The sequence below is a fragment of the Sinocyclocheilus grahami genome, unplaced genomic scaffold (genome assembly GCF_001515645.1).
Source record: "Sinocyclocheilus grahami isolate Dianchi unplaced genomic scaffold, SAMN03320097.WGS_v1.1 scaffold31.1, whole genome shotgun sequence".
In the NCBI taxonomy this organism is placed as follows: Eukaryota; Metazoa; Chordata; class Actinopteri; order Cypriniformes; family Cyprinidae; genus Sinocyclocheilus; species Sinocyclocheilus grahami.
The window spans coordinates 4,045,975-4,069,384 of record NW_015505210.1 but is presented as its reverse complement, the minus strand read 5'-3'; the positions used below and the strand labels follow the sequence as shown (position 1 = coordinate 4,069,384).

At 37.6% G+C, this 23,410-nt stretch overlaps 2 protein-coding genes across 3 annotated transcripts in view; one reads left to right on the top strand and one right to left on the bottom strand.

Annotated features, from left to right (window-relative positions):
* Positions 1–899: 899 nt before the first annotated feature.
* LOC107575228 (dual specificity tyrosine-phosphorylation-regulated kinase 4-like) lies at positions 900–12,065 on the bottom strand. 2 transcript variants are annotated; one of them, XM_016261646.1, is made up of 13 exons: positions 11,774–12,065; positions 9,674–9,817; positions 8,822–8,963; positions 8,463–8,626; positions 7,507–7,643; positions 5,902–6,042; positions 4,708–4,846; positions 3,989–4,070; positions 3,494–3,666; positions 3,118–3,178; positions 2,573–2,702; positions 2,316–2,476; positions 900–2,032 (listed from the first exon to the last, which is right to left on the bottom strand). In XM_016261646.1, exons 1-13 carry the CDS (start codon positions 11,921–11,923, stop codon positions 1,764–1,766), a joined length of 1,893 nt encoding a protein of 630 aa, XP_016117132.1. In that variant the 5' UTR covers positions 11,924–12,065; the 3' UTR covers positions 900–1,763. The 2 variants fall into 2 exon arrangements, with proteins under 2 accessions (XP_016117132.1, XP_016117124.1); XM_016261638.1 differs by having other exon boundaries at positions 2,310–2,476; positions 11,774–12,064.
* Positions 12,066–20,645: 8,580 nt separating this feature from the next.
* LOC107576508 (protein C12orf4 homolog) overlaps positions 20,646–23,410 on the top strand; it is a 7,927-nt gene continuing 5,162 nt past the window's right edge. The window contains exons 1-5 of the mRNA XM_016262677.1: positions 20,646–20,741; positions 20,825–20,946; positions 21,311–21,417; positions 22,557–22,754; positions 22,867–22,995. Coding sequence (XP_016118163.1) covers positions 20,655–20,741; positions 20,825–20,946; positions 21,311–21,417; positions 22,557–22,754; positions 22,867–22,995 — 643 coding nt within the window. The 5' untranslated portion in view covers positions 20,646–20,654. The remainder of the gene's footprint in view (positions 20,742–20,824; positions 20,947–21,310; positions 21,418–22,556; positions 22,755–22,866; positions 22,996–23,410) is intronic.

Sequence of the window (23,410 nt, the reverse complement as noted above, 5' to 3'; positions counted from 1 at the left end):
TGAAGTACGTCGAAGTAGCAAAAACTAAGCTATAAATATATTATAAAAACAAAACAGAAAGCGTCGGGTTCGGACGATAGCCTATATAAAGGATTTTCCCCACTCTTTGCACTAACATTACGAGTTGTTTACATCAGAGGTAACGTTAAACTATCAAATCAACATATAAAATATGTAAAAGTTCTTTTTTTCTACTTATTTTATTGTTTAAATGCAGTATATCCGCTACACAGCAGAAAAACACAAGTTATTATCCAACTTTTCCAAAATACTTTAAAAAATCGCTATAGTTTTAGTAGCTACATTATAATAACATCGAGTTTTAATATTAATGTAGTAATGAATAAAAATCCCTTTGATAAACATATAAAGTACATTTTGGGCTAAATAAATTATATTGAATAAATAAAAACCAAGCTCAAACCAAGTTTTGCATTAAAAAAAATCACATTCAGTACGGTAGGACTATTACATCTTTATTGTCATAGGTATGACATTTTTCAGGAGACAATTTAAAATATTTAATTATAATACTGAAAGGCACTACTAAGGCTTTCTTCTAAAATCCCATAAACTAAATTGTCAAGAATCAACAAAGGAGAGAGATAGCACATGGTAGTAAAAATCTCTTTTTCTATTATAACAGATAAACAATATAAGAACAAGTAAAACCTTGTCTAATGTTTGCATGACTTGGTGACATCCACACAGGGTGCATGGTATTTACCTTAAGAACTCTATATACAGGAAAATATACTATTACAATCCATAAAATGTTGTATTTTAATTTTGTATAAACATACAATGATCCACTAATTTTACTTTAAATGTCAACATTCTTGACCTTCCCTCTAAATCTAAATCATAATAATCATAACCATCATCATCAACAGCATTGCCATCGTTATCAGTCATCATCAATTCAATCACACAAGTATTGTGCACATTTGGATGATCTAGTGTGCTTTCCGTCAGATTTAGTCTGAGGATGTGTTTCTTTAGAACAAAAATGTATGTGATAAATCTCTTTGGCTCAGTAATTACTGCACGACAGCTTACTAACTCATAGAAACGATAAAAAACCCTGGCAAACAGCAACAAAACATACAAACACCGTTAATTCATGCAGTAATATTGCACAATAAAGCAGCTTTGGAACTCAAGTTTATCTTGAGCTCTATTAATGACATTGCTAAAAGCTTTGATGTTTTGAAACAAAAAATGAAAAAGCACACTAGACCCAATAATCATGATGCTCAGCAAAATATGCCAGTGTTACAAACAATCTCATAGTAATAATCCTTTCAATATACATCACAAGCACCAAATGATTCACTTTACTTAGAAATCAATAAATCATTTGAATAGTCAAAACACAGACTACCGCTCTTTGACCACTAATCTAATTCCTCTAGACTGGAGAGTGAAGATGTGGTCACACTAGACGATATATAGAGGCTCTATTTATTTATTTTATTTTATGTTCTTTTTTATTTTATTTTAGTTTGTGAAAAACAGAAGCCTTACAAGCATCATATCCTCTTGCCAAAATTAGTCACAAATTAATTTTGGATGCTCAAACTCTAGTGTGACCGCAACTTTACAGACCATGAGTTAGAAATAAATAATGTGTTTGACGTTTTGTACTTTTTGCCATACAACAAGTCAAACTGTCTAAGCCGCACAATAGGTAAGTCCAGACCAAGCGGCTGAAGTATAAACCATACGCTATAAAAACATTACTCGTTCTTTTCTTTAGGGTGTTATACAAGAGGAGGGAGAAACTGAGGCTCCTGTCCTTCTGAAGAATCAGTGCTTGAGCCTGTCTGAGGTTTGATGATGATCTGAACGGACCGCTCTCCACTTGAGTCTGACGTGCTGTCTTTGCTCACACTTTTGCCTGTATCTTCACTCTTTTCTTCATCGGCTGATGCTCCTATAGGACGCAGACGCTCTTCTGATGCCATCTTGCCTCCTTTGCTTGAAGTGTCACTGACCCTCTTAAGTTTGTCGTCAGAACCAGATTTATCAGCTATAGAAAGATAAAAGATATCAATTATATTATGCATAGTAAATTAATAAAAATAATTAATGTAATTATGTTACATTAAATTAAATATTAATATATATTTTAAATATATTATTATAATTATAACATTTTATGTAATTTTATTTCAGAATTATTCATTAAAAATCCATTAATTCAAGACATTCACACATTTTTCAGCATGTCCAAACATGTTTAGAGCCCTTGTATATCATTACCAATAGTTATAAGCAATCATTATTTTACAAGAACATATTCTGACCCTTGCCTGTCCTGTTTAAAGTCGCTTTGCGGTAAGTGAATTCATAATTGTTGTCAATGTCTTTCCGGATAGGCCGAGGTTTAGGATGGAGCTTGTTGAGACGTCCCTCTGTGATCCATTCATGCTGCAACCCTTCATCAGGTGTCATGCGTTTTGTTGGATCCCACCTACAAGAACCCAATGATACAGGTTGAAAAAAATCTGTTTATGTGTGTTATGGTGATAATAAATATGAAATCAAATCATTACTTTACTATACATACACAAGGCAATGTCGAATGAAGTCAAGAAATTGAGGATCATTGGTCTTCAACACACTGGCAAGATCTTTTGAGTTGGGTCGACGTTTCTTCCCTTTGCTGTTGGTGATATTCCTTGGGTTACCTTTGGAATCTGATTGGAACATTTTAATATTAAGACTTAAGCATTAACAAAGCCATTTTTAATAACATTTTATTTGGATAACACTTTACAAGGTTTTGTTAATTAATGCACTAACTAAAATGAACTAATAATGACTAATTAATTTGTTATAGTATTTATTCATCTTTGTTAACGTTATTTAATAAAAAAATACAACCCCTCATTAGTTTATGTTTATGTCAGCTCATGACCATTAAATAATATTAACTTTTGATTTTAAGAATGTACAAGTAAATGTTGAAACATTTACGATTGATAAATGCTTTAGAATTACTTTTCATTGTTAGTTCATGGTAACTAATGTAGTTAACTAATGTCAACAAATGGAATCTTGTCGTAAAGTGTTACCTTTATTGGTAAGCAATCATGTACTTAGTCATCTTACCAAAAAATAACCTCCGTCTTGATGCCGTTTGAACAAAGTCATTTGGAGGAAGTCCCATAATCTGCAAAATCAAAAATGATTGTGTTCAGCAACCAATGCATTTCAAATAACTACAAAAGAATCACAAAGTTATTTAAACAACTCTCATCCACAGAATGCAAAGCCTCTTTCAAAGACTTTGAAGACTCTTTACTATGCTTTTTTCATGCAATAAGAATAAACTATGAGTGAAGGTTTTATGACACTTTTATGCTGTTTTTGCATCCATTTTAAAGCGTTGAAGCTCCAGTCCCCATTAGTTGTAACTGCATGGTTTCACAGAATAAAGAAAGTCATAATGTGAGCTAATTCTTTGATTGCTAATACAGTCTCTCACCTCCATGATACAGGCAATCTGCTCCACTTCACTCTCTCCTGGGAAGAGGGGATAGCCAGTGTACAGCTCTGCTAAAATGCAGCCCAGACTCCACATGTCTATTGCCATGCTGTACGGATGGCCCAGAATCACCTCTGGTGAGCGGTAGAAGCGGCTCTGAATGTAAGTGTACACTGTAGATGAGAATACAAGTGGTCTATTAGAGCCACATGAATTTAACAATGACACTTTAACAGTATGAATTAGCTTAATGGATCAAATAGCACTAAATCATTGTTTCTCAATTGCCGGGTCACATGTTTGTTTTAATCTAGGGTCAAACGATTCTAAATGCAAATGATAAAATGATTTTAAAAATCCTGCATAGTTATGACAGCAAAAAACACTTCCCAAATCTATGCCAATGGCTTCTAATCGACTGATTGCAGATTTTGCTATGTATTGCTCCATATGGTGTAAATCACTGTGCTCATTACACAGGGGTTTGATGCTTACCTCTCTGTTGCTCATAGCAGCTTGATCCAAAGTCGACAACCTTAATGTTTCCTTGTCCCCTCTGGGACAGGAGAATATTCTCCTATTAAGACAAAAATAAAGGATTACAGGTGTTTTGTCACAATGGTCATTGCACTGGTGAATGCTCTTATATTTGAATTGAAAACAGCTAAAGGAGCTATTCAGCTGAACGTCCAAGTTGCTCTTTTCCAAACGTTAAAAGTGATTTGTGACCACCGCTATCCCTTGTCTCCATCTTTCAGAAATCATACTAATATGCTGATTTGGTGCTCAAGAAACATTTCTTATAAAAATTAAAAACAGTTGTGCTGCTTAATATTATTGTAGAAACAGTGATACGTTTTTTTTCAGGACTTGGATTTCTTTGATGAATAGAAATTCCAAAAGAACAGCATTTTTTTGTAACATTATAAATGCATTCACTGTCGCTTTTAATCATTTTTTAATGCATCTTTAATGAATAAAAGTATTCATTTTGTTAAAAAAATAAATCAGACCCCACCTTACCTCAAACATTTGAACGGCAGTATATTTACTATATATAGTGCATCACATTTTAATTATTTAGGGGTAAAATGTCCTTAATTTACATTAAAATAATGTTGTAATAGTCCTAAAACATCATTTAAAAAATAAAATAAAAAATGATTTAGCTTTTCATTTTGGGGTGATTCACACTTTAACAGACTTCAGTTTACCGGTTTAAGGTCACAGTGGATGATCTTCTCTTTGTGCAGCATCTGGAGGCACTTGAGCAGTGCGTGAGCAAAACGCCGAATCAACCCCAGACTGAAGCCCTGGAAGTTGTTCTTCTTAATAAGCTCATAGAGGTTCACTCTGTATGGAGACAAGTGGTACAATTAACATGTAGTTATCTGTGACAATGTTACAGATTGATGTTAATGGTTAATACCTTGGGAACTGTGTATGGCCTTGGATTAGATTAGAGAATGGCAGTATGCCATTTATCTAAATGCCTCTAGAGGGCAGCACAGTCATTTTTGGCACTTCCTCACACTGAAACTTTGGACAAACACATCCATTGTCACTCAACAACCTCCTGTCTTTAAGCACATCCATAAAAATATTAGTCTGTGTTAACCGCTAAGCATTATGCTAAAGAGCCATTTGAGAGGGAACCCATGAAAGTCATTATCTTTGGCAGTAGGGAGGCCTAAAACAGCAGCTGTGAAGAGCCTAATGTAATTGGAGACTTCACACCATGAGTGGGCAAGGAAAGAGATAGGGGCCTAATCAAGGCATTAACTAAAGGATTCTGTGACGGTAACCAAAGACAGGGAGGACGCATCTGATGTCCTCTAAAGGTCAGGCTGCCAGAGATGAAGCTGCTTTTCCTGCAAAGCGACTTAATTGATCACTTTACCCAGAGCCCTTAAGATCTTCAGTGGGAAACTCTCACTTCACACCTAAATATGGCCACTGTCGGGACAAACCACCACCCCAGGTGGTAAATCACAACTAATGTGACATCTAACTAATGAATCATAACTTATATGATGATCTGCAACAAAATAATTTTTTTTACCTGTTTTACCTTGGATATCTGGTCTACTAGAAATCTTAAAACCAACATTAAATCAAAATGGACTAACAAAAATATAAATTAATAAATAAATGTAATTAATTACAATTAATTACAATTAATTGTATATGTTTTTAATTGAACATCCAGTTTCACTCATAAATATGGTAGTAAATGGCTTTATATTCACTTTAAATAGATGTCTAAAATAAGCTGTAGTTACAGGGAAGAATTCTATTTAAGTCCAGTACGTGACTCCCGTGTTTAACATGAGTTACTATATAAGTTAATAGTATAAATTAAAATAGATTATGTGTCCATCTAAATGATTCCAGTATTTTCCACCCACCCTAGCAGCTCGAAGGAGATGCACAGGTGGTTGCGGAAGTAGAAGTACTCCTTCATGTGAATGACATTGTGGCAATTATCTCTGTCTCTTCTCCGCACGGCATCTAGGATCTTCAGCTCTACAAGAGCCTGATGATGGAACCTGAAGGTCACAAGAAAAATAACTTAATGAAGTTAATATATATTAACTTTATCGATATGCAGATTAGTACTATTTTTCCAAACGAGACAGTATTTCTACAATGATATACTGCATATGGTTTCGAAAAAGTAGTTTGAATGGATTACTACAGTTTTATATTACTTTAGTCTATGGCCAACATTTTAGAAGCTAAGGCTACATTAATCCAGATACATTTGAAAGCAGCGTTTTCGTTTCAAATCGCTCTCCGTCCACACTAGCGTTTTCAAGAGCATGTTTCCAAACATTTCTCATCCATACTGAAATGTAAAAAAACCGCTAAATTCACCTTACTGTGTATCCGTAAAGCCACATAAAAGCTCACTGAGATGATACAGTTCTCACACTATTCTTCTGGCTAGATAATTTTTTTAGCAAAATATCTCACCATTCATTGATGCGTCCAGGTCGCACTGAAGCACCATTATATGTGTGGTCTAAAATACAACTGTCTTCATGTTTTGCCGCGGGACAGCAATTGTAGAGTACATTTCTATAACACTGTGTAAGTGAATAGCAGGCACAATACTGGTCTAAACATACAATATGTGGCACATGGTTAAACATGCATAATTTCCACACTACAATGTGAAAACTGCACACATGGGAGAGCGTCTTCAAAAAGCTCAGTTTTCGCAGGACAAAAACAATGTCTCAGAGTGGACAGAAAGCCAAAATGCAGAGAAAAAGATGCATTTGCATATGTATTTGGATTACTGTAGACATAGCCTAAAATGTGTGGCCTTTCTAGCTAATTTTGTATGCAAATATTGTATGTATATATATATATATATATATATATATATATATATACTGTACATATATATATATATACAAATGACAAATAAAACCTGAGAGACTCTTGAAAGCAAATTCTGAGCAGCATTACAGTATTCAGCACCGAGCTCTGCATTTTGAGAGGGTTTAAAGTTAAAGCATCGGTCAAAGCAGGTGTGAAGGCAGTTGAAGGGCATGAGATCAGTTCTGCCCAGACACGTAATGCGATACAAAACAGATACCTTTTAACACCCTTCAGTGTATCAAGTCCAGTGTAAGCTAGTACCCAGTTAAGCGCTGATTAAAGACCTTTTGATGGCCTTATTAAAAGAAGAGTGTGAAAAGGCTTATTTTACTAAGGCAGGGGTCTTCAATATTGTGCATATTTTCATTGCTATTTCTAATTTTAATGGGGACAGTAAAACATTTGGCTAAAGTTTTGCCTCTTAAGTTGAACTTTATTAATACCCTAATATTATTTTTATTAAAGAAATTTAATTATTTTTTAATTAACATCAACAAATCAAACAATAATTGACAGACACCCTTGGCAGTACCACCACAGACCTCCTAGGGGCCACTGACCCTGATTGTACCATAGATTGCATGGGAATGAGAATGAAGGCATGGACGGGAGGTTCATTTTACCTCTTCTTATTCCGAATGATCTTGATGGCCACCATCTCATTTGTCTTGTGATCCAAACATTTCAAGACTTGGCCAAATGATCCTTTCCCAATCACCTCAAGGACTTCATAGCGATAGCCTATATGGTCATGCAGGACCTGCACAGAGTATTTAGAGGACAGAGTCAGCTGACAAACAGGTCAGCATAATTATTTCCGTCTCCTTTGCAGTGGCAGACTTCCTGTTACTTGGAGAAACATCTCAATGGTAATATTGAGATGCATAAATGTTTCTCATTTGTTTATATCTTGACTAACACTGAGGCACATATCTGGACTGTCCAACATGTGACACAGTTTACATGTTTTGACTGCAAATGCCAGCTGTATGACTGTTTAAATCATGCAGGCATGCAGTCTAATGCCCAGTAATCCTGAGGAATGTGTTTCTGAAAAGGCACATTCATGGAAGATGGGGTGGGACAGCAGACATGAGAGTCTGGCAGCCTGTAGCTGAATTAGCCAGCCTCGTGCTGTAATGCAATTTCATCATTTATCAAGAAGTTGAAAATGAGGTCAGTATGTCACCCAGTAAGCTGTTTGCCAGAAGCCATAAAATAAATGTTAACTGAAATAAAAGGAAATCTAAAAACAACCCTGAACCTATTTTATTTCAGCTACTGTAGCTGCCAAAGCGACATTTCTCATTTTCATTTAGTTCAAGATAACTAACATCCTAAAATGACGAAAAGTAAAACCAGAAGATAAATAAAATGTATACAAAATAATCGACATATTTAAAAAAAACACATACACAACAAAATTACTTTAACTTTAAAATTTAAATGGAAAATATGAAAATAAAAACTAATTAAAAATATTAATTAAAACTATAATAGAATCTCACTGATACTAAAATAACACAGACAGGCAAAAGTAATATAATCACAGAAAGATATATAAGATGTCATATTTAACCTTTAAGTAGCTGCCATGCTCATCGTCATAGCCTGAATTCTGTGGGGATCCCTGGGAGCCCTCAATCTTCTTAGTGTCCAAACCCAGATACCAGATCTCAGAGTAGTCCATGATCTCCTCCTTCTCAAATTCTGTTAGCTGGTTCTGGAAGCGCTTCAGTGCCGCTGTTTGGAAGATGAAGGAAGATGTGCATAAATAATGAACATACCTATATATAATCCAATTAACCAGAGAGATACCAGAGTATTAGGGCAGTCTAATTCTATTTTCAGTTATTATTGCACTGATTTTTTTTTTATATATATATTGATTAATTTTTAAAATACATGAAACAAACAAAAATCTAGAGCACTTCATACTTGTTGGAGACATAGGCAGCCTCTGTCCCTCATATGTCCTGATCTTCTCAAACTTATTGATGATGCTCCTAGTTAAGGATTCTGAGAGGTTTTCCACAGATGAACCAAAGCGATTGGGAAACTGCGGCCTCGGCCTCTCCTCCTGTGTTGCAAGAAATGGAAGTCAGACTGAAAAAATGGCTTTATGTAGCCATTACATTAATTGTAACATAAATCCAAACCCATATACTACTGTTTTTTTTTCTGTAAAACTCCCAGACAAAAATTTACAAAAATGGTCCATACGGCTTAGGCACTATATTCCAAGTGTTTTAAAGCTAACCATAGCTTTGTGAGAAACATACTTCATGTATGACTATTTTGAGATATTTCTGATGGGTCGCCATGATTTTGCCAAGTAAGACATGTTCCTGGATCAACATCACTGTCCAAAATACAGATTTAACCCAATCCCTACCCCTAAACCTAACCCATAATTTATTCCTAAAATCAGAGGGAAATGATAGCTGATTAACAAGGGTGTAGAAGCACCTAATCCTGATTGTAAACCTAAAACTGACATTTCCTGAAACGTTATCCCTCAATTCTGATTGGTTGATTGGAATAATGTTCCAGGATCAACAAGGATGTTGATCCAGGAACATGTTGTACTTGGTCAAATCACGCTCACCATTTCTGATGGGTAATTTGTGATTTTTGGAGATTCACAGATATGATTACTGTTAACAGTTGTTATATGGAAAAAATCGGCATAAAAAAATCCTGTTTTGTGTTCTAGAGAAGTCATAGAGGACTGTAGACATGAGAGTGAGTGATGATAACTGGATTTTCATTTTCTGAGTGTTATCCCACCTGATTCCCTTGAGTGCTTTGCACCAACTGTTTGACGATACTGGGTAAGGTTCCATTCGAATGCAGAAGTTTGCCATTGGTCACCAAAATTTGCTTGACCGGAGCCTCTAGCTGGGGCAAAGTACCAACCCCCGTCCCACACTTCTAAAAAACAAAAGATACAATACTCTCAAGTACTGTTCAACATGAAAAACTCTACAAATCAGTAACAAGGACCAAACGGGGGGAAAGATATGTGAGATTCACACAAGGCTAGTGGCCAACGGCCCCAGTGAACTGGACCCCCTGCTTAGAGGATGGAATTTCAGCGGCGGTTGAGACCGAGGTGGGGACAAAAGCAGTGATACAGCAGTCTATCACAACCCCATCAGAGGAACGAATATACACTCTAAATCTTACATTTGGGGTGTAATAAGAGCGAATGATACAGATTTTCTCTACACAGTTCCTTTTTGTCAATATATTCTTATAGAAGGAGATGAAAGGTTCCCTCGCTATGAAACAAATGTGGGGCACTGCACAAGGGAGGGGCTCGTTCATAGCTTGCAGGTTTTCCCCCAACTCACGGTTCAAATCCAGTGCTCGACAAACTTCTGGGCTGAAAAAAAGAGCAAGTGTGTCTATAGATAGATGCGATATTCAATCTCATATGTTCTGGGGATACTGCGGCATCTGCCAACTTGATCATGACGCATAGAAACAGAAGCTAAATATAGCATAGGGGCACCTGCAGAGACCTACAAGAATACAGTAGACTGCGCAAACAACGTGCACCGTTCAGGTACCACAGCTGTGCGTTGAAACCACAAACGAATCAACAGATTTCCACATTCAGAGGCACAATGCCAAGCACTTTATTATGAGCAGCTGTTATCACCTGTGAAGAGATTGCTTTTAGTTAATGACAACTGTTAGGGGGTCATTTCACACTCAACATTAAAGATTTAACACGAGGCTTTCCATAGGTGCTTGGAGGGATCATCTATTGTCATCTATATATAGCGGCAAACAAAGGAAGGACCTATTCACACATCAGCTGAATAAAGGTTTGTATATTTAAGCCAAAAAATGTTGAGCAATAGTGTTGGGAAGTCCAATTAATTTAGCGAATCATTTTGTTTAGATTGTTTCTGATTTACTGAATCATTTGAGTCTCTACACAAAGTAACTGCTCCCAGAAGTTTTTGTGCAACATATCTCGTTAATACTGCTGTTTATTAGTGTCACAGAAATTACAGATGCTTCACCTTTAAAGGTGACATATCATGAAAAACTGACTTTTCCAGGTTTTAAGTGCTATAATCAGGTCCCCAGTGCATCTACCAACCAAGGAAATGTGAAAAAGATTAGCCTAGTAACTTTGTTTTGGGAAGCCTTTTTCTGAAAGCGTCTGTGAAAATGAGCATGTCTGATTTCGCTCCCTTGGTGAAGTGGCAAAGGGATCTCATTATAATATTACCACCCCTTAGTCTGTAAGTTTACACCCATGGCGCCGTCATTTGATTTTGCAAGCGACAACGGTGTACCAGTTCTAATGCCATGGCGAAAGTTTGAGCAGAGCATGCTAACTATTCTGTCTTTAACAGCACAGATGAGCACAGAACACTATTTACAGTCCCAGCCTCAGAGGAGACAAGCAGTGGATTTATTGATTTATTTAATGTATATTGCTGCTGCCACACAGATCTAAAATAAACATGTGATTTATTTCCCAGCTGTTAACCTTCACAGACATAACCGACTGTTTTTTATAACTCGTGTGTTTTTAACATAAACCTGTGTGTGAATGAGAACTTAGTTTAGTACTCACATGCTGTGTGGTGTCCGCTCTCTATCCATGTGCTTCGGGTGTGTGCTCTCAGAAAACCTTATATCATAAGGAGTTTTTTGGGCAGTTTAGAGTAGCACTTGTTGTTTGTCATTTCTCCGATCACAAATGCAGACATGGTTTTATTTTTTTTATAGACAGATAAAAAAGTTTTTCTGCCAGACAGAGTCAGCCTTAAAGTAAAATGATTCACAAAGCCTTCACGAATCAATACAAATTAATCATCACTGTTAAGTAACCGCTTATGATTTTCTCTATGAATATAGTCTCACCTGTGAGTAGGTGCAGTTGGGTCCTATTTTTGTGTTCTCGGCCTGAGACCTGTGGGGGTGAGGGAAAGCCTCGGGTCTGGCTGACTGTGAAAGAGAGCGGAGGAAAGACGTCATGAGCGTGACGAGTGGGCGCACTCTCGCAACCCACATCCACAGTAATACGTGTGGGATGCTGGCTATATAACTCCAGAATTCATCTCCGCTCTCTCTGTGTTATTCAACACAGTGGATGACTCATGTTCAATACACCAAGCTAGCATGTTTTTAATTCAAAAGCACATTAATAGCATTTCAATGATGCCCACATGATGCAGTTTGACCACATTGGCAGGTCGTGATTTGCAGACTGGTACTTCACAGCAATCAACTACTAACTAATGTTCCTCTTGAGCACGAATGCTGAGCAACCAAGGATATCAGGAGACCTGCGAAGACTACAGTCAGTCATGATTGCAGACACATGAGGAAACAGGCCTACATCCATCTTAATCAGGTGGAGCGTGCGTCAATAGTGTTGACAGACAGCATAAGGACGGATGAAAAGCTCCAGCTAAACTTAGAGCCTCTCGGGTGCAGGGGGAGGGGGGTGAGATACAAAGAGAGAATATTGGTGGGCTGGTAGCCGAAGTCAGACAGAATGGCCAAGTAACATACAGACAATGGGATGATCTCGCGTGTATATACAGACTTATGTGGCTCTCATACCCTTAATCCAAAGGGTGATTATTTGCAGAGTCTAAAACATGGCGGTTTTTGGCCAAGCAGCGGGGGGTTTAGCCATCCTGATGTGTTGGGACTTAACTGCATTCATTCACATGCAGCGAAGTACATACTGGCTTATGAGGGATCAGAGAGTACATAGACTCCAATGTGGCAGCAACAAAGAGATGCATTTAGAAAACAAGCAGTAAAAATTTGTTACACTTAGACTGTGCCGTCAGCTGTGCTATGTGAGCCCCGGGCTTTAAAACACTCATTCAAATATTAACACCAACATGTTCAGGACCAAGGGCTTTGTGTTACAAATGTGGGTCAGTGCGCAATGCAAGGGTGAGATAGATACTTATCGGTCAGCTTCATTTGCCAATAAAATGCTTGAAAAATCATATTCATTCCTTGGGTGATTTGACATTTTTTCTGATTAGAGATGCACGATTGGTACCACACCGTTAAAAACTTATTTTTTTTAAAGTTGTAAATAAAACAAAAATTATTGGAGAACAAGAAAACACTATTTCATATTTTCTACATCAAAATGTCATGTTTAATTAAGTATTACTTGCTGTTTCTTTAACTCAAAAATCCCTTTTACGGAACACAGTTTGAATTATTCTAGCTATACAAAACACTTCAAGCCTTCATAAATGGCAAATATAGAAGGTAGCAAGTTGACACTTTTTTTCACACCTATTCCCTATAGACTAGCTCGGCTCACATGTAACAAGCAGAGGCGGAAGCTGCACTGTATCTGATACAACATAACTCAGTATGTCGGCTTATTATCGAACCACCGTTCTCAAATGTCAGACTCAGGCAGCCTGTGTCTATACTAATTTAGGCCTAAAAAATAGTGATCGTAGTTCTGAAATTCAGTGATAGGATGGGGAAAAAGAGATGTGCATTTAGTTTTGAACCTGTAAAATTTAAACAAGCATGCATAGCATAACAAAACCACAGTGCATGGCATTTGGATTGGATTTGTACATATTGTACATAGTGTGTGCGCATATGAATACCAAGAGTATTTTTGAAATTGGTCTACTTAAGTGAAAAATGAAAAATCTAAATGCACTGAATATGGATTAATGTTCAAAGACTAAGTTCATTCTGTCATTATTTATTCAATCTCATGTCTTTCCAAACACACATTCTGTTGTTTTTTCATAGTAAAGGTAGAATTTTGATGGAGAATTTTCAAATCGATCCACACAACAACAGTTCATCCCCTGCAGAATATAAAAACACTATAAAAGCAGTCCATAGAAAACAGAATGTGTTCGGAAAGACATGAGGTCGAGTAAATAATGAAGGTAGTGAAGCTATTTCTACTGTAACTATTGAGAGAGCAAACTAGACTATTTTCAAAAGACAGAGATAGATCAGTAGAGAGGCAAAGGTGTGAGAAAGAGGAACAAACACTCTCACTATGGTGGGAGGAGTGGAAAGAGGCCTATTATGATTAGTGATTAGATTATGATTAGTGTTTATGTTAGATAACACAGAGGCACTATAGTAATCATGGTGAGCTATGGGGATGAACTGTTCCTGATGGATTGCTCATTCAGCACAATGGAGCTCAGAGAGGGCACATGCATGACACCTCTTTCCCAGCCCAATCCTCATCAGCCTGCCAGCATCTTTGGTCCATCCCATTCAAGGCTCCTTTATTAAGAAAATAACAGCTCCGCATGACTGAAACCAGTCATGGAAACGTGTGAGGTAAATACTAATACTCAACGTTCAATGCTGTGGATACTGCTTATTTGGATTCTATAATCAGCCATTTGAAGTACCATTTACTCACTTTGGTAAATTATTTCATTAGAAGTAAGTATTTAATTAATGACTATGACTATGAAGGCCTTATACAGCACAGAAAATGCTAGAGAGACCTGATCAGTTTTTTTAACAAGGCTGAGTCAGGAATCCTTTGATCATCTCAACACTTTGATCCGAAATGTTTGTCTTTGAGAGATTCACCCAAAAATTAAAACTCTGTCACCATCCACTCCCCTTAATGTTGAAGAAATGTAGCCTTTTTTCGTGGAACATAAAAGTAATTAGAAATAGTCTAGAAGTAGCAGACTTTCCAGACTGCTCCGTATGAAAGTGTATGATGACTGCTGCAGTCAAGCTCCAAAAAGGACAAAACAGTAGTATGAAAGTAGCCCATATGACTCGTAAACCAGTCTTCCAAATACATATGATAACTTACTGAGAAACAAACTGAAAGTTATTATAGTACTTTTCCGGAGCTTGACACACTCAGAAATGTGGAAAAATGTGTGTGTTTATGGGATATCATTGAACCATAATTTTTTACCCCTAGAAGGTTCACAGTAGTACCTATGTACAAGGTAATATTATTACTCTAAGGTACTAAAATGCAACTTTTAGGGTTGCCTTTAAGGGTACTATTCTTTCAAGGGTACTGCCCCAGTGACAAGCTGTTGTACCCCTAAGGGTTCAGTTTTTGCACACTTTTTCTCAAAGTGCAGCCACTTGTCACCAGCCACTGTATGTAAAATAGCAAGATGGACATTTTGCTAGGTAATACCTTTTATGCACTGTGAAGAATAGCATTAATGTGTCCTGAGAGCATTTTGGATGAACTACTCGTTTAAGCAACAAGTAATTAGACCTAGACAGTTCTTCACAACAGGCAGTAAGGCAATTATAGAGGTTTCCAAAATCTATGTAATCCTTGTCTCACTTGTAAACTAAAGACAAGTGATCACTTTGCATTTAAAATATCACATTTGCATTCTCAGTCATATTAAGATCAATCAGAACACAGAAGTAAATAGACAAAATGCAGAATGTGAACAAAACATTTTCAAAAACATCAACTTTTACAAATACACTAAACAAGCTGAATTGCAATCTAGCTGATCTAGAGTTGCAGGTACACTTATACATGATTCATTAGCACTACTACAGGGGGTGAACATTTTAGGAGACGGCACATTCTGTCGGCAGAACTCCATTTATCTTTACCTCGGGTTGAACTCTCCTGTTCCTCTGACTCTGTCGGGTGCCCCAGCAGTTCTGGAGGATCTCAAAGCCACAGCAAGGTGGTGTGGTCCCTTCTCCACCCATGGCAGGGTCTCCCCATGCTGTGGTAACCATAGGCCTCAGTCCCCCTACATCATGTCCACTTGCCGGGAAGGAGCCCTGAAGTTAACCACGCCAACTTCTTTGGTCTTTGATGATCTAGAGCTCCATGGTTCAGAATGAACAACCTGAAGGGATCCCCTTCTTTCAGACTTCTTCAGACATGTGCTTGTGCAAAGGATGCCCAATCTCTGGATCTAGGATCGAAGAGGATGTAGTCGCACTTCACCTCTCTGCACTGTATCTAAGAGTCCGTTTCACATGCCATCTCCACATCTCTGCTCAAGGAGATGTGTGCTGCAGGCAGGGATAAATCGGTGGTAACGTGGGGTGCTCGGGGAGAGCTTGGTGACGTGTGGACGAGACTCCACAAGGGAGCCATCCTGAGCCGGAGACTGAGCAGTGGGGGCTCTCAGTGCCATCTTCCTCTTCCTCTATGGGAAGCATCAGGGGAGTGATCCCTGACAGTGGAGCTCCACTCAGGGGCAGCAGAAGCTGCTTCTGTTGGGACTTCTGCTGGTAACTCTTTCCTACCAGAGGTCGTCTCCTGGAGACAGAGCCGGAGATATATCCTCCCCTCCGCTGTTCACATTCCCCCAGGGCGCTGACAAACAGCAGTGAAGTGCAGAGAGGAAATCTTATCTCCCAGTATGCACACATAGGCTTTGGTTTCTCCTGCTACAGCACAAAGAGAGTGGGAAAACTAGCCCTGCCCTTCATAGTGATACCTCCGCCAGTTTCCTCCACAGAGGATAATATTTCTGACTGTTTCATTCATGGGGGCTTGAGGTCTAATGTGTATACCCACATCTCTCAGTGCCACTTGGGAGAGAACAAATTGGATCTTGTGCACCTGCCATCAGCTGAGAATTGAAATGTGTTTACCAACTTTGTGTTTACATTGTAACTGACATTTGGAAGACCTTAGACATATAATTTAAATTGTGTCACTCAATGGTTATGTAACAGATGTGTTAACATAATCACATGGCCACTGGGGTTTTCAACGTGAGGTGGACGTGTTACAATCTACTGTGACATTACAGGCCTTCTGAAATAAAAAAGTTTTAAAATAGAACAGCTTGGAACTGTCGTACACCTCTTTTATCAAATTTCTTCAGAGGTAACACAGAGTCATTTGGATTGGGATCAGTTCTTGTAAAATATTTTAAACCAATACACCATTTGCCACCGTCCTGCATAGGTTAGCTCCAACACACCTGCTTTAAAGTTAAAGTTATCCTGAAGACTTTGATTAGCTGGTTCAGGTGTGTTTAAATATGTCTGGAACTAAACTCTGCTGGAAGGGGGCACTCCAGGACCAGGAGCAGGATTGGACACCCCATATACACATCAATATTAAATTTATGTCAGGACCACTATCGTCAAAATGATAGATACTTAGCATAAAGTTTGGTTTGGCGGTATGGTTCTGTTCTGGGCAAAAAACCTCCCTGCCCATCCATGCAGCCTGTCATGAATGAGCAGGGAGAGCAGCAATAATAACCCCCCCCAGGGTTAACAGAACAGAACAAGGCAGATATCATTAATGTACTCAATGATATTTAAGTGTAACACTTTATTCAAGATAAAGGAGTCTGATTAGCAAGGAATATCAGAAAGCTAAGTCCTGACTGTGGCAAAAGGTGGAGCTGGGGATGGAGGAGGGTAATTTGCTCCGAAGCAAGCTGAAAAGCTGCTGAATAATACTGAATACAGCTTATATAGGAATGCCGCGATAGGTGTCGTATTCCTATAGGTAGATGTGATCAGCTGAGAATCAGCTGATGCAAGCTTGACTCACGTGACCTGCCAGAACTAACGCTAAAGCTTAATTTATGTCAGGGGTTGCCAATCTCAGTCCTGGAGGCCAACCTTCCTGCAGAATTTAGCTCTAACTTGGTTCAACACACCTGCCTGGGAGTTTTGAGTAATCCTTTTGACCTTGATTAGTTGGCTCAAGTGTGTTTAATTAAAGTTGGAGCTAAACTCTGCAGGGAGGTGGCCCGCAGGACTGCACACTCCTAGTTGTGAATACTCTGAGAAGCTTTGCTTTTGTTGCCAGGGATTTCATTTTGGCTTTGACCTAGACTTTAAATGTGCTTAATCTTTGAGCACAGATACCCCATGGACTGTCTAGGGCAAGGATTGTTCCAAAATGACCTTTTTTCTTTTTTTAGCAGTGTCGGGGATCTTCTTTTAAACTGTAACTACAAGCTTCACATAATTTTTTAATACTTAATTTACAAGTGACTAACATTGAAACTATTAAAATATGGCACACGTCACTATATGAATTCTATACTATAATCACACTAATAACAATTTTAAGTACACAAACTTTGATGTATAGACAAGCATTTCGAGACAAACATAACCAACTGTAATGATTACTTGACAATTAGTTTGAGTCAGTTTCGTTGTTTCAGTAACTGCTTTCACTGGTTCATCAGGGAGGTTATTCAGTAAAACATTCAACAGTCTAATTCAAACCGCTGACCACTGAAGGATTTGTTAAAAGAACAAGTTCAAAAGAGTAATTTGCTCTTGAATTGTACTACACTGGTTAAACGACATCTTTGTTTTGCAGGCATACATCACTGACAAAAACTCAAGACTTGTTTTCTTGTTATTTCAGTCTTATATATATATATATATATATATATATATATATATATGATTAACACAATTAATGAAATTATTTTTTGAAGTCAGTGCTGCATTGTGGGTAGTTCTAGAACTATCTGTTTACTAAGCACTGTCTGTGGCATTAGACCATTGGCGGCCAAAGGAGTTTTCTGTCACACAGGTAAACTGAGAATTGTTATGTCACTGTCACTGTCACTGTCACTGTGCATCCTTAACACAACCATCCAGTACAGACAGAAAAACACATGACAACATCAGTCAGAGGGCAAGGTGATCTTCCTTTGTAACAGACACAACACAGAATCTACTGAAACAATCTGTGCCTGACAATATATTGAATGCATTGTATATAGTCCAGTTGGTTCTTTCGAACCATTTGCTTCAAAGAAGTAGCTATCAGAGACAGATCGAGTCATTCTTTGTTTCAAACGAATCATTCTAATATTTGACAAAAAAAAAGGCTCTTTAACTAATCCAACGTTGCCATAAATTAGTCAAATTTTATGAATTTCGCAAAAAAAATTGAGGTTTTGTTTAGCACCAAATTACCTTAATCTGGTGCTGTTGGGAACCATTTTTAAGAGATCTATGTGAATCAAATAAAATCCCTTTCAAAACCACAGTTAATCATCACCATTTAGTTGATGACATAACCACTGTAATCCAACGTATCACTATTTAAAGGGGTCATATGATGCGATTTCATGTTTTCCTTTCTCTTTGGAGTGTTACAAGCTGATTGTGCATAGATAAGATCCCTGAAGTTGCAAAGACTAAAGTCTCAAATCCAAAGAGATATTCTTTATCAAAGTTAAGACTCTGCCACGCCCCCCTAAAACGGCTCGTTCTAACACGCCCCCACATATCTACCTCACTATGTGGAAATGTTAGCATAATGCGGCCCAAATGTGCATGCAAAGAAAGAAGGCGTGGTTTCAGTAACCGCAGTTAGTGTTGAAGCAGCCATGTCAGGGAGATGCTGTGTGTTTCTAGGCAAAAGCAAAAATCACTTTATTTGGCCTTCCGAAAGTAGATGCATGTAGGAATCTTTAAGATTACTTGCAACAGAACAGCAATGCATTTTATGGACGACCGTTTCGTGAACCTAGGAGAGGAGGTAATTCTGACTTTGCTATGACAATCTGGCGCTTCTGAATCAGCTACTGTTTTGTTATTAGTTTAAGTATTTGCTATTGACTGTTCAAATGCGGAGTTTTGCGCATCGTGTGTGCGTGCGTGCGTGTGTGTGAGATAGAGAGAGAGCGAGAGAGACCAGCTTCATCACTGTGCTTCAGACTGCGCTTGTCAGAAGGAGGGACTTTGTAGAAAACTAAGCGTTTGAGAGAGGCGGGGCATAGAGGACCTACAATAATGTAAAGTATTTGAAAAAAATTTGTTTTTTGAACATTAAAGCATGTCAACATATTCTGTTACACCAAATACACAAAATAATGATCTTTAAAAAAGCATCACATGACCCCTTTAAGCACAGCATCTCATCAAATTAAGGGACTCATGCTTTTCAGGTTTGCGATATCCAGCGGTACATCACATGGAAATGCACACCTCTGGGAAAGATGCACCTCTACGTTGGCTTATCATAGTGACACATGTCAAGACTTAATAAACACGCGATTAATCGTCACCAGTGTAGTAGAACAGTCGATCCCATTATATCATAATCACCATCATATGATGATGTAACTCCAATATTTGTTTATAAACAAACACCTCTGATAATGTGATGGATTAGGTAAGTGCTTTATGGGTTTGCATCAGAGTTGTGGTATCTGCCAAAGCTCCAGGATACTGGACTGGTAAAAAAGTCACTGAGAAAGGGCTGTGCTAAGAAAAAAAAAAAAGGGTAGGCTATGGGTACCAATCAAATACCTTTTTGTTACTATGGCTGCATTTATTTGATCAGAAATACAGTAATATTGTGAAATATTAGTTACATTTAAAATAACTGTTTTCTGTTTTAGTGTTATTTTTTTATGGGATTTATTCCTGTGACGCAAAGCTGAATTTCAGCAGCCATAAATACAGTCTTCAGTGTCACATGATCCTTCAGAAATCAGTCTTATATGCTTATATTTCTAATTAATTTCTTATTAAACATTTCTTCATCAATGTTGAAAACAGTTGTGCAGCTTAACGTTAATCTTTTTTTATTATTAATTATTAAATTATTATATACTATTATTATAGATTTTATTAGTCATCAAAAACACAATTGGAAATATAGGAATTATGTAGTGACAGAGAATGTTAAACAAATCAGAATTATCTTACGTTTAAGCTTCTTCATGAGAAACATGTCCAAAATGTCCAAACTTTTGACTCCTACTATAAATGTATATGAAATAGTTAAATTTGTCTTTACAGACAGGCTGTTGAGATGGACAAAGTCATGCAGGAGCTGGGAAAGACCTTGTGTGACCAGGATGTGAATACTGTTGCTGCCCAACACTTTGATGCCCAGCAAGTAAGACCAATCTGACAGTCAGATTGAAACTAACATTCAGAATGACTCCTGACTCTTCTTTTTGGACTTTTTGTGATGGGAAGGTGCTGGAGAACAAGTGGGCCAGTGAACTGAAACAAGTCACAGGTATCCAGAAACAAGAGTATCAGGAGTGGGTGATGAAGCTCCACCGGGACCTACAGAACCCCAACAACAGTACAATAAAGTGAGTGAAAGAGAAAGCTTTAAAGATACTGATGGAATTGAGTTGATCAATGATTGTTCTGGGAAGTGAATAGTAGTGGGATTCGGACACAGAGGAGCAGAAAGTAAGATATTCATGTTATCACTCAAGAAATCCTGCTTAGAGATTTCATTCAGTTTCATTCAAATGTGAATGTTCTTGCCACCACATTAGATGCAGTTTCAGTTCTGATTACATTTTACGACATCCCTGCTTTGACACATTGACACAGAGCACATGAGTGAATAGTGTTTCACTTGAGCCAACAGCAAAACAACTGTATTTATCATCGTGATTGATGGACGCCGAAGAACTTTAGAAGTTGAGCCTGTTATTTGTGTTTCAGCGAGGAGATCAAGGTGCAGCCGGGTCAGCTGGGGGATGCAGGGGAAGCGGGGGCCCGGCTCTTCGAGGAGCAGCGACAGCTGGAGGAAAGCTTCACCATCCACTTAGGTATGGTGTTTCCTTGGAAACATTGGCTGCTACAAAACGGTGCATAAAAATACCCGCATACAATCAACTGCCACGGTAATTTGCGCCCACTTCCAATGTGTTTTCAATCTGTCTCTCAAGCTCTGTCCACATGTAGTGGACATGTTCCACAAATGTTTGACAACCAGAAATTGTCCAAATGCATTTTATCTCTCTTTTTTTTTTACAGCAATGTTTGATTATATAGTACAATGATATTCATACATTTTTAGTATTGGCTAAAGTGTCCAAATATTTTTGGGGCCACTCTTCATAAATTTGTTGAGGATGCACAGATTTTAAAATTCTGTGCAATAACATAATTAAAATAGAAAAATCTGTATTATTTAAGCTAAATAAATTTTTCAAAAGACACTAAAAACTTAAATCAGTCATTTTAAATGCATGCATTTAGGCATCACAATATTATAATGAACAGTATAGGAAATGGACAATAATTTTGAGATTTGCTAAAGATTGCACTTAAAAGTATTATTAAACTATCAGTGTAAATACATATTGACTTAAAGGTTTACTAAGTGCGTGTTAGATGACGACAAAGGTAATCTAAATGTAAAAATTAAGGAAATGCACAAATAAATATCCAATATCGACTAGTATACAGTACCCTTCAGAAGTCTGGGGTCAGTGCATTTTTCTTTTTAAATTAATACTTGTATTCAGCAAGGACACATTCAATTGATCCAAATTGGCATTAAAGACATTTATTTATATTTTTATTTCAAACAAATGCTGTTAGTTTCAGCTTTCTGCTCATCAAAGAAAACAATGTATTGTGGTTGATGTGGTAGAATGTCACATTAGAATGACTGCTGAAAATTCGTCTCTGTCATCACAGGAATAAATAGCATTTTAAATATATTCACATAGGAAACAGTTCAGTTAAACTATAATAATATTTTACGATACTGCTATTTTTATCAAATAAAAGGTAGCCTTGGTGTGCATGGGCATAAGAGGCCTCTATCAAAAACACAAAACAAACCTACTGTATTTAGGTAGTGTATATTGAATATGTAATTACATCAAACTATATATCATTTTTACATAAACAAAACATAATGGATACAAATAGATATAGTGGTTTGATATACTTTTAGGGGCTCAGCTGAAGACCATGCACAATCTACGTCTGGTGCGATCTGATGTTCTGGATTTTTGTAAGCACCATCGTCACAGCAGCAGCGGGGTGAAGTTACGGCGACTGCAGACCGCACTCTCTCTGTACTCCACATCGCTTTGTGGTCTGGTGCTGCTGGTCGACAACAGAGTCAACTCATACAGCGGCATCAAGAGAGGTATCATATCTAATTTGTAGCGTTTTGTTGCAATGATCAACAGAAGTCAGAATCTAAAGGATTTGGCAACTAACGTAAACAACAACATTTCCAATTGTTCCTATGACTTCAGACTTTGCAACAGTGTCTCAGGAGTGTACAGACTTCCACTTCCCCAGAGTGGATGAGCAGCTGGACATCATCCAGCAGGTGGTGCTGTATGCACGAGCTCAGCGCAGCAGCAAGCAGAGAGAGCAGCCCGGTGAGTGACACAACAACTGTGTGTGTTTGTGTCCGTCCAAAACCAGCACCTCTGCATTCCACCATCACATATCCGACTTCAGTCCTACCGTGAGGAAGAGTCCAGTTTCATATGACAGGGACTAGCTACAATGAAACGCGATACACATTTTTTTCAAGATACACAAATGTTTTGCCAGAAAATGGAATGTTCTCATACAGTTTTGCATTTTGCAAGTAACTTTGTATTACTTTGTATTATTTTTGTAATAATGGTTATATATCTAATGAACACTGCTACATAACTTTGATTGAAAGAGAACACATATTATCATAATATTATCTTTTAGAGTTTTTTTTAAGTAATTTATGGTGAAATGAACCATTGAGATTCAAATTTTATTGTGTGGTAATTATATATTTATATACTACATTAT

What these genes read in the sequence shown, in the direction of transcription:
- LOC107575228 (XM_016261638.1), bottom strand. Translation starts at nt 11,923, where the DNA reads ATGTGGGTTGCGAGAGTGCGCCCACTCGTCACGCTCATGACGTCTTTC. An exon ending in AAAGCACTCAAGGGAATCAG is followed by an intron (nt 8,964 to 9,673) that starts GTGGGATAACAC and finishes CTTGCAACACAG; the next exon opens with GAGGAGAGGCCGAGGCCGCA. An exon ending in TTCATTCGACATTGCCTTGT is followed by an intron (nt 2,477 to 2,572) that starts GTATGTATAGTA and finishes GGGTTCTTGTAG; the next exon opens with GTGGGATCCAACAAAACGCA.